We start from the raw sequence: 13,181 nt of genomic DNA on the forward strand, positions 1-13,181 counted from the left end.
CATTAACACCCACAGAGCGGCTGCAGGTCTAGCGTAATCATGATCATCATCATGGTATCCATTTACCCCAGTGCGTAAGCTTTAATATGATCTCATCCTATCATAAGCACCATCAAATCATTAACAGAACAGTAGGCAAAGAGTCAATAGGTTTCATATTACTGAGCAACAGGTACGAGAAGCCATCTTCTCAATTCCTCCCGCTCATGGTCTGTCATACAATTCAAACTAGTCCCATGCCAGTATCCAAAGCCATGTCCATGCTGCGTGTTCCATTCGCTATTGGTAATTCATACACATAAAAACTTCATAGGTATCTTTACTTGGCACGAGCCAGACCAACGGCGTTCTTGCCGAGGTCGTAGACAGAGTAATATCGTCGGAGGAAAGCATCACCGAGAATAACAAGAGGTCCTACAGGCTCGGGGAAATCCATGCCCTGGAAGGTAGAGATACAGCTGCCCTGAACCTCGAGGATGTAGTCGGTGGCGGGGAGGCTGTAGTTGGATCCGGCAAGGTTGAAGGTGATGTCAGGAAGAGAAGCGCGCTTGTCACACTCAATGGTGTACTGGCCGTTGTAGCCCTTCTTAGCACCAATCTCCTTGTTCAGGAGCTCAGCAAGAGCGCTGGGGAGGACGTTCAGGGAGGTACCGGTGTCAAGGATGGCACCAGTATTCTCCTGCTCAGCAACCTCATCGCCGAAAGCAATGGCTTCGAGGTCAACCTCCCAGTAAGCCTTGCGGCGGAGAGGAATGTACTCGATGTCTCCAGAGAACTTGGACTTGTCGATGCCACCGAAGGTAGCCTCGCTCTGACCCTCCTGGTCATCAAGGTAGAAAGCAAAGACAGGCTCATCCAGAAGCTTCTGGTTGACCATCTGGTAGAAGGGAGGGACCATGCCGTTCACGGCAATGCGGTCGTAGCCGAGACCAAGGATACCATCGAAGCGACCGAAGGCGAAGGCCAGGCCGGGCTCCTTGGTAGCCTCGGCGAAGTCCTGGTCCTTGATCTCGAGGTCGCCGATGGAGACAACATCGTTGGAGACGAAACCGGACAAGCTGCCAGATCCGTAGTGAATCTCGAACTCGGTGCCGTTCTCCTTGTAAGTCGAGGAAGCGGACGAGTCGTACTTGGAGTGGAGGTAGCAGGCGATGCTGCCACACTGCTGAGAAGGAACCCAGAGGTTGGAGCTACCAGTGTCGAGGACGACCTTGAAGCTCTGGGGAGGAGTACCAATGGTGATCTCGGAGAAGTCTGGGGCGGTTAGTGATGGCTAAGATTGGCGATTTTACTGATACTTACACTGGGCGTTCATGAAGTTGGAGACGGGGACGGGGTGGCCACCCTCGACATTGACGGTGTTGGTAGCGAAGGCGTAATCGGCGGCATTCTTGGGGCGAGAGGCACCGAGGTACTTCTGGCCGAGGCTCTGGAGGTGGTCCTCAACGGAGTTGGTAGCCTGGGAATCGTGTTAGAGGGCTTTAATGGAACGCGCAATTATCATGGGAATCAAACATACAAGCTGGTCAGCAAGAGGAACCTTGTTGAGCTTCATCTTGTGAACACCGGCCTGAGCAGAGCCCAGAAGCGCGGCAGCAGTAAGAAGAGCGCCCTTCATGATGGACAATCGGGTCGATAATGCGACCAAGTGATAGAATGATGGAAGAGCTCGACAAGAATGTTACGAGCTGTGATGGTGATGGAGATGCAGATGCAGATGCAGATGGTGAGTTGAGATGCAAGATGCAAGATGGAGTTGGAGGAGATAAGATGGTTGGTTAATAACGACGGGAGAGGTAAGAAGGCAAGCGAGGCGGAGGAAAGCACTGTCCAAGCTGTGCTGGGGGAAGCTTATTGCGCGTGCTTGCGGCCTGTTTCGGCGGTAAGTGGTGGGTGTGGCCTGGTCTCGCACCTCGCACCTGCCTGGATTCGTAAGTTACGCCTCCGGACTTTAGTCTTTTGGTGAAGACTCCCCTGCTCATGACCTTGTGACTTGGTCTTGCTTGTCTGGCAATGACGCACCATTCGTATCCACTTTCCCTGCTCGGCAACCAGCTCCAAGCCTTTCCGCCTTAGGCATCATGCCTAGGTACGTGTGTCTCATCTTATCAGCGCCAAGTCAAGCGTATCAGGAACAAACAACAAACGTGCTGTTACTCTTTACCAGGGTCTGGAACACTTCCCTTTTATGCTGTTGTCGTGGAAGATTCGTCAGAGGTTGATCATCTATGATGAGTGTGACATGCACGTAGTATTCGTATGATGCCCCTGGCTTGCTCACGCGTTTGCGGTGAGATATTTATGTTAGTGTTCCTGATAGCTTAACTTACAACGTAGTACCATTGAAGCTAACACTACCTTAGCATAGCACTCTGGGGTTAAACACAGCTCTAACTTAGCTCGGATCCTCCATCATGCCTTGTTCCTGATCGTCAGATGGATACATTCTGACCGTCTAGACAATCACAATAACGAAATATAAGTGGAATGAAACAAGTTATACCCAGAAAATATCTCTACTCTATTAAATATATAATATCCTTATAACAAATGCCCTTATCCCAATGAACCATCCTGTATTATATATAGCTACAACCACCTGGTTGTGCCTTTATCCGTCATAAAAGTCGTCATCATAACTTCGTTGGCAACATCAAACCATAACACTCAAGATCCTCGCATCTCCTTCTTGGAACGCTCCATCGCTTCAGCAAATACTTGCCGCACATCATCCAACTCAGCATAGTGCTTGATCAGTTCCTCCAATCTCTCCAACCTGGAGCCCGTCATATCATCCGATAATTTGCACCATCCAGAATGAAGTGCAACAAAAAGGAATGCTAGACTCCCACGGCAGACTTGGTCGTCTCGGATCCAAGAACGCAATGCTCCTCTTGTAAGGTTGACGCTGCAGCCACGGTCTCTTAGTAAGAGTATAAGCAAGCCCTTGAAGCCAATCTGTCCGGCCTTCAGGAATGCTTCAATAGCATCTTGGCCGATGGTCAAAGAACCCTTGAGATATCTCAACATGACAGGCAACAATCTATCGCCATGTCGCACGTTGGAGGTCGTGTTGATAAGCATATCTTGTGTGATCTTGAACTCATCTTCAGCTCTCTCCGCCAACACAACAAACTCCCTCGCTGAGCAAACACCTGCTGCAGCGTCCAAGAGCGGCTGTGTGACTCGTACGCTCTCGTCTTTGTGCTCAAAGAGAACTTGCAGGCCAGGAAAGCCAAGCTCCCATAATGTCTCAATGGCGATCTCCTCGTCGATGTCAACGTCGGCAGCACGGTTGGCAAGAAGCATCTCGAGAACTTCAGGTGCCCAGTCGTCGGTATCTTTCTGTGGTGAAGCTATCGCAGCTAACACGACTTGTTTTGTGAATTGAACTTGAGATGCTGGCATTTCGAGAAAGATGGCCATAAAGTCAGGTCGGCATCGGGTGTTGGCGAGAGCTAGTGTCATGAGCTTCTCATCGACAAAGCCCTCATGTGCTCGATGCTTGAGAAGAACTCTAAGCATGGCGGGGCCCTGACGGTTCTCGATAGCCTTCTCGGCAACGGTCGGTGTGATTTCTATCCGTGTTCCATGTTGTGTGAGCAGATAATCCATAGTCCTTGGGTGACATATGCCCGCGATGTTCTCCATCATCCACTCATCAAGTTCAATATCATCTCCGTGGAGTTCAAACAGCAACCTGAGTATCTGAAGTCCATGCCGTTCATTTCTTATCGCTCCGATCATGGCTGCGTCGCTCCATCTGAACTCGGGATGATCGAAAATAAGATCCATCATCTCTACGCTTGCACACTCTGCCGCAGAGCAAGAAAGATCTTGGTCGCGTGAGATTTCATCTTGTCGAAGTGTCATGATCTTTTCCAGCATTCCAGGACATCCCCATCTTGCTGCTGCTCGAATGGTATAAGGAGTCAAAGGCTCACCCTTTTTGAGAAGAAACGCCAGCATCTCGACTCTTCCGGTGAGTATCGCACTAACAAATGGCGACTTGAGTCGCGCATGGTGCTTTTCTCTATCTTCATCTGTGTTGCCAAATCCCAAGTGCTCAAGATTATCGCGTTTGTGGTTTGTCGATGCGCTGGGGGTGGGCAGTTCTGAGCCATTGGGTAATCCTTTGAGGAACTTGATTGCATCCTCAGCACAACGGAGCTTGCAGATGCTCTCGCTGGCCAATCGCACCCAGTGGAAGTTGTACTCCGACTTTGCTTGGAATACTCGTTTCACCTGGGTGGTACTTGTCCCTGACCATCCTCGCTTGATCGCGATGTGTCGCACGCGCTGGTTAATAAAGATCTCAACATCCTGCTTTGACTGGGAGAATGAGTCGAGATCTCGGTGGACAAACTCGCCCAGGTATTCATAAATCTTTGAACTTGGTCGACTTAGGATAAGAAGGTTGAGATTCACGGCTGGTTCTGGGCCATGGAACGTCTGCTCCATCAACTCCAACAGAATAGTTCGAGAGGTTACGTCGCACTCGTCCAGCCCGTCAATGACGCAGAAGATGCGACGGTCAGATCTGAAAGCAACCTCGACTAACAAGTTCCACAGTGCTTGAGGTTTCTCAAAGACTCGAGACCCGCGATGCGCGTGTCTTCTGCGGATTCTGTCGCTGAGGAAGTGGGGGTGGTTCTGAAAGAGTTGAGTGAGGAGACCTCGTAGAATACCCTGAGCAGTGTTCCTTTGCGAATCATTTGGGTCGCAGAAGAAGTACGCGCAGGTGTTGGTGGGATCAGTCGCGAAGTTGCTTGTGAGCCTCTCGGCGAGATAGACGCCCAATGTCGACTTTCCTCTTCCTTGAGTTCCAGAAAGCCATAAAACTTGCTGGTTTTCTGATTCTGGTTGAAGCCAGCTCTTGACTTCTGGCACATTCATAATCCATTCACAGGTCTTGGGCGCTCGCGGCCCCTGCTGTGTTCTGAGCGCATCCTTTTCTTGTGAAGGATCCGACCAGATGAGATCGTGATAGAATGCTTCAATCTGCTTTGCTTTATCCGCATCATCTATAAAGTCAGTATTTTTAAACTCTTGTCAAGAGATGTGGCGTCTTACTTGGAACGTGACGCGTTTCATAGCGCTTATGAGCAACAGTGCTTGTGCTCGGCCACGGATAGTGTCCCAAGAAGCTATCCGGCGATAAAGGACCCTCATCAGAGGCAGAGAAGCGCGACCTCGAAGATCGCGGCGAGTCGTCTTTCACTCTTGAGAAGCCCATTATTCGATTTGATGTGATATTGCGAAGATCAAGTTGCAAACGCGGTTCTTAGCCCAACTTACATGCAATAGTCGGTGTATCAATGGCTTCAATTTCCTGGCGTGATGCATGCGTCGACAGAGGAGGGGTGGTACCTTTTACCGTCTGTCATTAGTGCAAGCGAAGTGAAAGTCTCATGACAAGAAGATGAGAAAGAAGATACGGCAAAGAAGGAAGATCTATCGTATTCGAGATCGTCTAGAATACTGTGGCAATATCTCCTTCAGGGGAATCTTCATAAAAAAGCGTTGACATTAATTAGGGGAGCTAAACTAAATTAACAATAAACCGTTAATATCGGGGGCTTCCCCTCGTTGAGGAATGTCTAAAGGGGAAAATAGGAAGGCTGGTGTATACGCCAGCGCCAAGATGGTCTGGGCTCAAGGTCTTTTTTTCAAGGTTGTGGACTCGACCCATGCAGAGGCGACCAAGAATCTGCAATGACGTTAACTTAAGGTTCACAGAAAAAGAAAAGAAAACCTCAGACTGTATATTCTCTGACTGTATTTGAACATAATATTCACATCTATCGACTTTTCCTCGGTTTCCGATCTAGTCATGACCCCGGCCTATTAATTTCGCATCGAGATTATGCATATCATCCTCTGTCCAAGCTTCTGCAAACATTTTATCCCAGCCAATCAAGGTAATGAAGGCGCGTGAAAGAGAGGCCTCAATGTCTCGGCGCTCGTGTGTTAATGGCCACTCACTTGACGCGTTTCCCATCATCATCAGAAAACAAATCACCAATCATCCAATCGTAGTGAAGAATTGAGAATCAACATGGTTCAAGGCGATGTCCTAATGGTCATATTTGTGTAGTATTATATCCGTCCGACCTCTACGATAATTCTTTCCTCCCGCAATTCTCTCCCGTTTGATGATTGTATCGGACTTTGGGAAAACTGACTGCTTCAAATATAAACAGACTGAAAGCCAAAGCACACATCGTTCGGTGCGATCGAAATTAGAGCATAAGCTACAGTTCTACTGGACGTTTTGTGTGTGATAGCGTTGGCTTTTCGTATATTTATTTCGTGACCTTGAATGCAAATCACTTACAGGGTAGCCTCATACCAGGGTAAGCATCGTATAACCATAGACTGTGACTTTTCTTACTGACTAATGAGAGTAAGTCGCTGCTCAAGATGATTGTTTTATCCATTTTGTCTCTCATTACATGACCTTTGGGTACTCTTTATATCATTGATAGGGTTTTTGGTACACTTACGATTATGTTGCACTCCAGTCATCTCACTTATAAGAAGCGGGAAAAGAGGAAAATACATACCCAGTCCATGTTAGACGAATGCAACTGACAACGATTGGATGGCCAACTTATGAGACCATGTTATGAGTTTCACCATAAAGAGGACATAACTCACGAGAGTCCGTCACAAGTGTCATCCTAAGAGGACATGTGTGTTCCGCACACCTTGAGTCTAAAGGCTTACGTGTTGAAGAGACGAGTTTCCCAGCCCTCAACCATTTCGATGCTTTTGGAATACGGGAAGCATTTCTTCTGCGGGTTTAAGAAAAGGCTGGGAGGATCATCACACCGAGATGTTACCTTATGTATCTCGGAATGGTCGGACGTGGTTGGCCTCGGGACACTTGGTGGTGATGCAACTGCAGCCGCAACGCTTTTGTCAAACCGCCGAATGCCAATTAGCAGGGCATTTTGGTCAAAGGAGCTGCTTTTCCTAAAATAGAAGAGTTATATATATTTTACCCCTCTTTTAGAGATTAGCTAGGCTATATTAGAAAGGCCTTAAAGAGATAGGATAATTAATTAATTAATAGTTTAATAATTAAAAGTCTTAAAATTAGATTTTTAAGAAAATAATTATAATTATAAAAATAAATTATTAATTAATAAAATAAACTATTATTAAAATAAACAACTTTTAATTAAGATATTATTAATTATAAAATAAAAACTTATTTCTTTAATAAACTTAATAATTAAAATTCCTTTAAGTAATTTTATATTATAAAGATATTTATTAAGAGGATTTATAAGCTTAAAAAAATTATAAATTTAAGGTATTTTATAAATTAATAAGTCTAAAAGCTAAAAAGGCTTAAATTTAATAATTACCTTATAAAAAAGGAAAATAAGCCTTAATTATACTTTTTAATATTATTTTTATAATAACTTAATTAAAATACTTAATAACCTTATATATTAAGCTAATACTAAAAGATTAAGAGGCTTATAAGGTATTAATAATAATTTATAAATATAACCTTAATTAATATAATAAATAAGTAAATAATATTTAAAATATACTTAATTAAATAATTAAAAAGATTAATTTATATTATATTAAAATATACTTACTAATTATAAATAAATTTATATAATATAATAATATTTTATTATTTCTTATAAATCTTAAAGCTATATATAATATTAATAATATATTTAAAAAGAAATAAGCCTAAAAATAGTATTTTAAGGTATTAAAAGTAATATTAAATAGTAAAATTAATTAAAGAAAGTAAATTACTTTTTAAGAAAAAATAATATAAATTATAAAACTTAAAAAAAATATAATATCTAAATACTTAATTTAAAAACTTATAATAAAATTTAAAGTATTACTTTAAAATATTTCTTTATATTAAAAAGGCTAAAATAAGAAAGTAATTAAAGAAAGAATATACTTTTTATTAACCTTCTTTACCTAATTTTAATAAGAAGTCTAATTAATTAAGAAAAGAGATAATAAGCTAGCTATTAAGTAAGTAATAAAAAAAGCTTTAAAATTATAATTTAAACCTTATCTTTTAAAGATAAGAAGTAAAGTAGGTTAAAAACTAATAATTTAAAAAAGCTTTTATTAAAAAAGGGTTTATAAAGCACTTTTAGTAATTTATAAAAATACTAAAGATCTTTATATTATATAAAAAGAGATATAAGGACTTAAATTTTATATTATATTAGGTAATATTCCTAGAAAATGCCTTAAAGAAATACTTATTATCTTAAAAATAGCTTAATCTCTAAAATAATAACTTAAAGATAAAAAGGAAGTTTAAGAACTCTTTAAAAAGCTTTAATAAGAAATATAAAACTTAAAAAAGAAATTAAATTAATTATTAAAGTTTTAAGTATTAATTTTAAAAAAGTAATTATTTTTTAATATTAAGTAATAAATACTTATTATAAGACTTAGCTATATTAAATTCTAGAATTATAATTTATATTTTTAATAATATTAATTAATTTAAAATATTAAAAGTAGTTTTAAATAAAAAGAAAGTCTTTATAAAATTAAAGTAATTATTAATTCTTAAATATAATAAACATAAATTAAAGTATATAATTTATAAAATAAAATATAAATATTTAAATTAAATTATATTATATATTATTTATAAATAAGAATAAATTTAATATTATTATAAAAGTTATATTAAATTAACTATTAATAAAATTAAAGAAATAATAAAGATATTATTTAATATATAAATAACTAGTTTTATATACTTTAATTATTAAGTTTAATTAATATATTATAAAATATATTCCTAAAATTAGAAAATAAGTTATATTTTTAATAAAATACCTTTAATATAACTCCTAAATTACTAAAAGATTAAATAAGGTTAAGTAATAATTTAGTATTAAAGGCTAAAATATTTAAGACTAAGAAGTCTTAAATACTTAGTAAATTATATCTTTAATATTAAAATAAAGAATCTAATTATAATTAAATATAATATTTATAAAATAATAAAGATAAAGTAATAAAAGCATTATAGATTATAAATATAAGCCTTAAAACTTAATAAAAAAGTCTTAATTAACTTTTATAATTATTTATTAAGGATAAATAAATATATATCTTATAAAATTATTATAAAATAAGAATTAAGATTTTATTAAACTATTATTTTATTAATTACTTTAATAAGAATTTACTATTAATACTTAAGTATTTTATATAAATATTATAAATAATATATAATATTAAGCTTTATATAATAAAAATAAATAATAAGTTATAAAAGAGGAGTTTAATATATACTTAGCTTAATAAAAAGGAAATTTAAGTAAATAAAAGTGCTTTATATACTTAATAGTAAAATAGCTTTAAAAATACTTTAATAAAGTAATAAAAGAGAAAGTTAGATTATTAATAATTAATAATAAATTACCTTTAGGCCTTTAGCTAGAAATAGTTTAAATAGTAGTTTATTTACTTAATTATATTTTATAATAAGGGCTAAAATAAAAAATACCTTATAAGAGCTTTTTTTCTATTATTTATAACTTATAAGAAAATAATTAACTTTAACTTAGCTATATAAGGATAATTAAATATAAAGCATTTACCTTAACTAACTTAATATAACTAAAAGATAAATATCTTTAATTAAAAATAAATCTAAAAATATAAATTAAATACCTTATTAAATATAACTTATAAAATATATTTTAAATCTAAAATCTAATTACTAATAAGATATATATTACTTAAGATAATATATTTAATAAAGAAGAATTCTTTAATATTAATAAGATATAAATAAAAGAAATAATTAATAAATAAATTTTAAAAGAGATATAAATAAAAATATAATTTCTTATAAATTCTAAAAAGCATAATTAGGTTATAAACCTAATTTAAAGACTTAATAAGTAAGAAACTATAAAATTAAGCCTTAAAAACCTAATTAAAGACTTACCTATTAAAGAGATAGAGTTAAAAGAAGATTAGCATATTAATAATTTAAAATATACTTTAAGCTTAATTTAAGCTACCCTTAACTTTATTAATAAGCCTATTTTTAAGCTTTTTTACTTAAATTAAATTATAATTAGGCTAATAAATAAAGCTAAAAGGATTAAATAAAAATCTATATATTCTTAATTAAGTCTTTAATATAGGCCTAATAGCTATATTAATAATAAAGTATAAAGGAAAGCTAATCTTAAAGGCAATAAGGAGCTAATACCTTTATAAAAGACTTAAGCCTAAATATAAGGTATAAAAGACTTAAATAAACCTTATTTTAAATAGAGAAAAGTTTTATAAGAGGAATCTACCTTAGGCTTTAAGCTTTTATAGAAATCTATATAAATATTATTCTAAAGAAAAGTTTAAATAAGTATAAAGAAATTACTTAAAGAGTTATAAATAAATAAAACTATAAATAGAAATTATAAAATATAATTTATAAATTAATACTTTATAAATATTAAATTATATATAGGTCCTTACTTATAAGTTTAATAAGTATAAATATTTATAAAAATATAAGGTAAAACTTATTATTTAAAGAAATTAATAATATAAATTAAATATTAATAAAACTTATATTATAACCTTAGCTTGAAAATTATTTAAGACCTTACTTATAAATATAATAAAATATAACCTTAAATTACTATAATATAATATAGTAAATATATTTATAAATATAAAACTATAAAGTAATATTTTTATAAAGCTATTATTTAGATATAAGAAAGATAATAAAGTAAAATAAGTATTACTTTTATATAAGGTATTATATAATCTTTAAATTATATTACTTTTATAATAAATAAAGCTTAAAAATATATTAAAAAACTTAAAATAAGAATTAATCTTTAATAAACCTTATTATTATTAAAAAGGAGATATCTTAATATTCTTTTATATATATAATATAATCTTTACCTTTAAAAATAAAAATAAAGATATTATATTTTAACTTATATAAGCCTTATAAAAGAAATATAAACTAATAAGTAGAAATAAGTTATAATAATTCTTTAAAATAGAGAGTATAAGAAATTAAAATATAAAATATATTTAGGTAATTTAAATTATATTTTTAAAAAAGATATATAAGTAAAATACCCCCTGTTTATATTAATAGTGCATTAATGTTATAGCTAATTTGCTTATTTAGTTATATAATCTGTCTCGTGACTTATTTAATCCTCTTTTCGCCGCTAATGCCAAATATCTTTAACTTTAGGTAACTAAACTTATATAAAACTTAATACATTTTTCCTCTAAACCCCGCGATTACCCCGCTTCTATCCCAGATATCGCATCACAGGTTCTCGGTCTTCTCCAGTACCTCCTTAGCCTGCTACCAGATATCCTTAAGCCACTTATTATGCAAGCCGCCCAGGTTAAGGGCCCTAAGGAACCCCCTCTCCCTCCTGCTTAGCTATACCCCTCTATATAGCTTCCTTTCTAGATCCTTAAGCTTCTGCTTCTTATATTTAAGGAAGTCTTTATTAATTAAAGGGTTCTTATAGATAGATTATATAAGCAAGAGGATCTTATAACTAAAGATTGCTATCTTAATATAGCTAGTATTATCCTTATTAAACCAGGCCTCTCTAATATCTATAGCTATTATATATAGCATATTACCCTTACCCTTATTTTGCCTAAGAGCTTCTTTAATCTTAGGAATTATATTATAGCCTTCAGTCAGATAAGGCTTATTAGGCCTAGGTGCCTGCAGGCTTCTTTGGATAGCAGGCATCGTGACGGGGCAGCTGTGATGCTGTTAGCGGTTGCGGCCAGAAGTCGGGTCAGGTCAGATGACTTACTAAAGCGTGATGGATAATTGAAGCGTGGTATGCAGCAGAGGTTGATAAAAGACCTTTTAGGTAGGTTATAGGAAGAAGGTTAGGGCCAGCTAATAAGCAGGTAAGGCTTTTTAGCTGGCATATATGCAGCTAGGTTTAGGCTATAATTAAGGCAGCTAACTATAATAATTTAACTTAATAAAGCTTTACTAGCTATAGGGGTAATAAATATTTAAACTATATTAAATTCTAGAAATACTTAGATATACCTTTTAAGGCTAACTTATAAACTTAAAAAAAAAAAAAAAAAAATACTTAATAATAAATTATTAAAAGAAAAGTAATACTATAGCTATATATAAAGTAATATAATAATAGTATTTTTCTTTTTTAATATAAATATAATAAAAGGTATTATATATTATATTAAAAATAAAAAAAAACATAATAACTATAATATTAAGTTAATAAATTATATAACTACTGCCTTAAACCTTAAGATTTAACTAAATAAGTAGCCTTAATTTATAAGTATAAAGAAGATATTTCCCTTATTAATAATAAACTAAATTCTCTTTTTATTATTAACCTCTTAATATAATTATTACTATTATAATAACTATAAAGCTTTATAAAAAAATAAGCCTAAAACCATAACTCTTATTATTTAAGATATATTACTATATAATTATATTAATAATAATTAACCTAGCTATAATTATCTAATTAAGGTAATTAATAGATATATAATTACTTAATTAACTAATATTAATAATATCTATATTATAAGGATTTAAAGCTTATATTTTAACCTTTTTTATTATAAAATTATAAGTAAATACCTACCTTATATTAATAAATTATAATTAATATAATAAGTTAATCTTACTATCTTTAGTTATTAAATACTAATTAAAGGTATTATATAAGATAGTTACTTTATTAAATTTATTAAATATTAAAAGAAGGTATTAAAAGGCTAAGCTAATTAGTTAAAAAAGGGCATAGGTATATTATTATAGCAGCAGGCCTTTATTAATAATATTATATTAGCTGGCAGTAATACTATATACTTAATATAGTTTAAAGAGTTAAAAAGCAAGGTCTAGTTAGTTAAATTAAGAGTGTAAAGGTTTTATTATAAGAAATAAGGGTAATTGCAGGATAAAGGAGGGGAAATAAGAGGGAAAAGAGGAGGAAGAAGTTAAATTAAGAAATAAAGGTTTTAGTATTTAGGAAAAAAAACTATAAAGGTTAATAAATTAAGACTAGTTTAGCTAGTTAGTAATAAATTAAATTAGGTTATAAGATAAAGTAATAATAATAAATATAATAAAATACTACTTAAGTATAATAAAT

General features: G+C 33.9%; 2 protein-coding genes across 2 annotated transcripts; both read right to left on the minus strand.

Moving 5' to 3' along the window:
- Positions 1-319: 319 nt before the first annotated feature.
- Positions 320-1,618, minus strand: BKA55DRAFT_520417 (aspartic peptidase domain-containing protein; the record flags this gene model as incomplete). The annotated part of the gene is made up of 3 exons (XM_046188419.1): positions 320-1,254; positions 1,303-1,459; positions 1,520-1,618. The coding sequence occupies 3 exons, from the start codon at positions 1,616-1,618 to the stop codon at positions 320-322; spliced, it is 1,191 nt and encodes a 396-aa protein (XP_046045371.1).
- Positions 1,619-2,503: 885 nt separating this feature from the next.
- On the minus strand, positions 2,504-5,584 carry BKA55DRAFT_678754 (uncharacterized protein). Its single transcript, XM_046198153.1, has 2 exons — positions 5,074-5,584; positions 2,504-5,024 (listed from the first exon to the last, which is right to left on the minus strand). The coding sequence occupies exons 1-2, from the start codon at positions 5,234-5,236 to the stop codon at positions 2,668-2,670; spliced, it is 2,520 nt and encodes an 839-aa protein (XP_046045372.1). The 5' UTR covers positions 5,237-5,584; the 3' UTR covers positions 2,504-2,667.
- Between the last annotated feature and the right edge of the window lie 7,597 nt (positions 5,585-13,181).

This window comes from Fusarium redolens (genome assembly GCF_020744475.1).
Source record: "Fusarium redolens strain MPI-CAGE-AT-0023 chromosome Unknown BKA55scaffold_15, whole genome shotgun sequence".
In the NCBI taxonomy this organism is placed as follows: domain Eukaryota; kingdom Fungi; phylum Ascomycota; class Sordariomycetes; order Hypocreales; family Nectriaceae; genus Fusarium; species Fusarium redolens.

What these genes read in the sequence shown, in the direction of transcription:
- BKA55DRAFT_678754 (XM_046198153.1), bottom strand. Translation starts at nt 5,236, where the DNA reads ATGGGCTTCTCAAGAGTGAAAGACGACTCGCCGCGATCTTCGAGGTCG. An exon ending in TGAAACGCGTCACGTTCCAA is followed by an intron (nt 5,025 to 5,073) that starts GTAAGACGCCAC and finishes CTGACTTTATAG; the next exon opens with ATGATGCGGATAAAGCAAAG.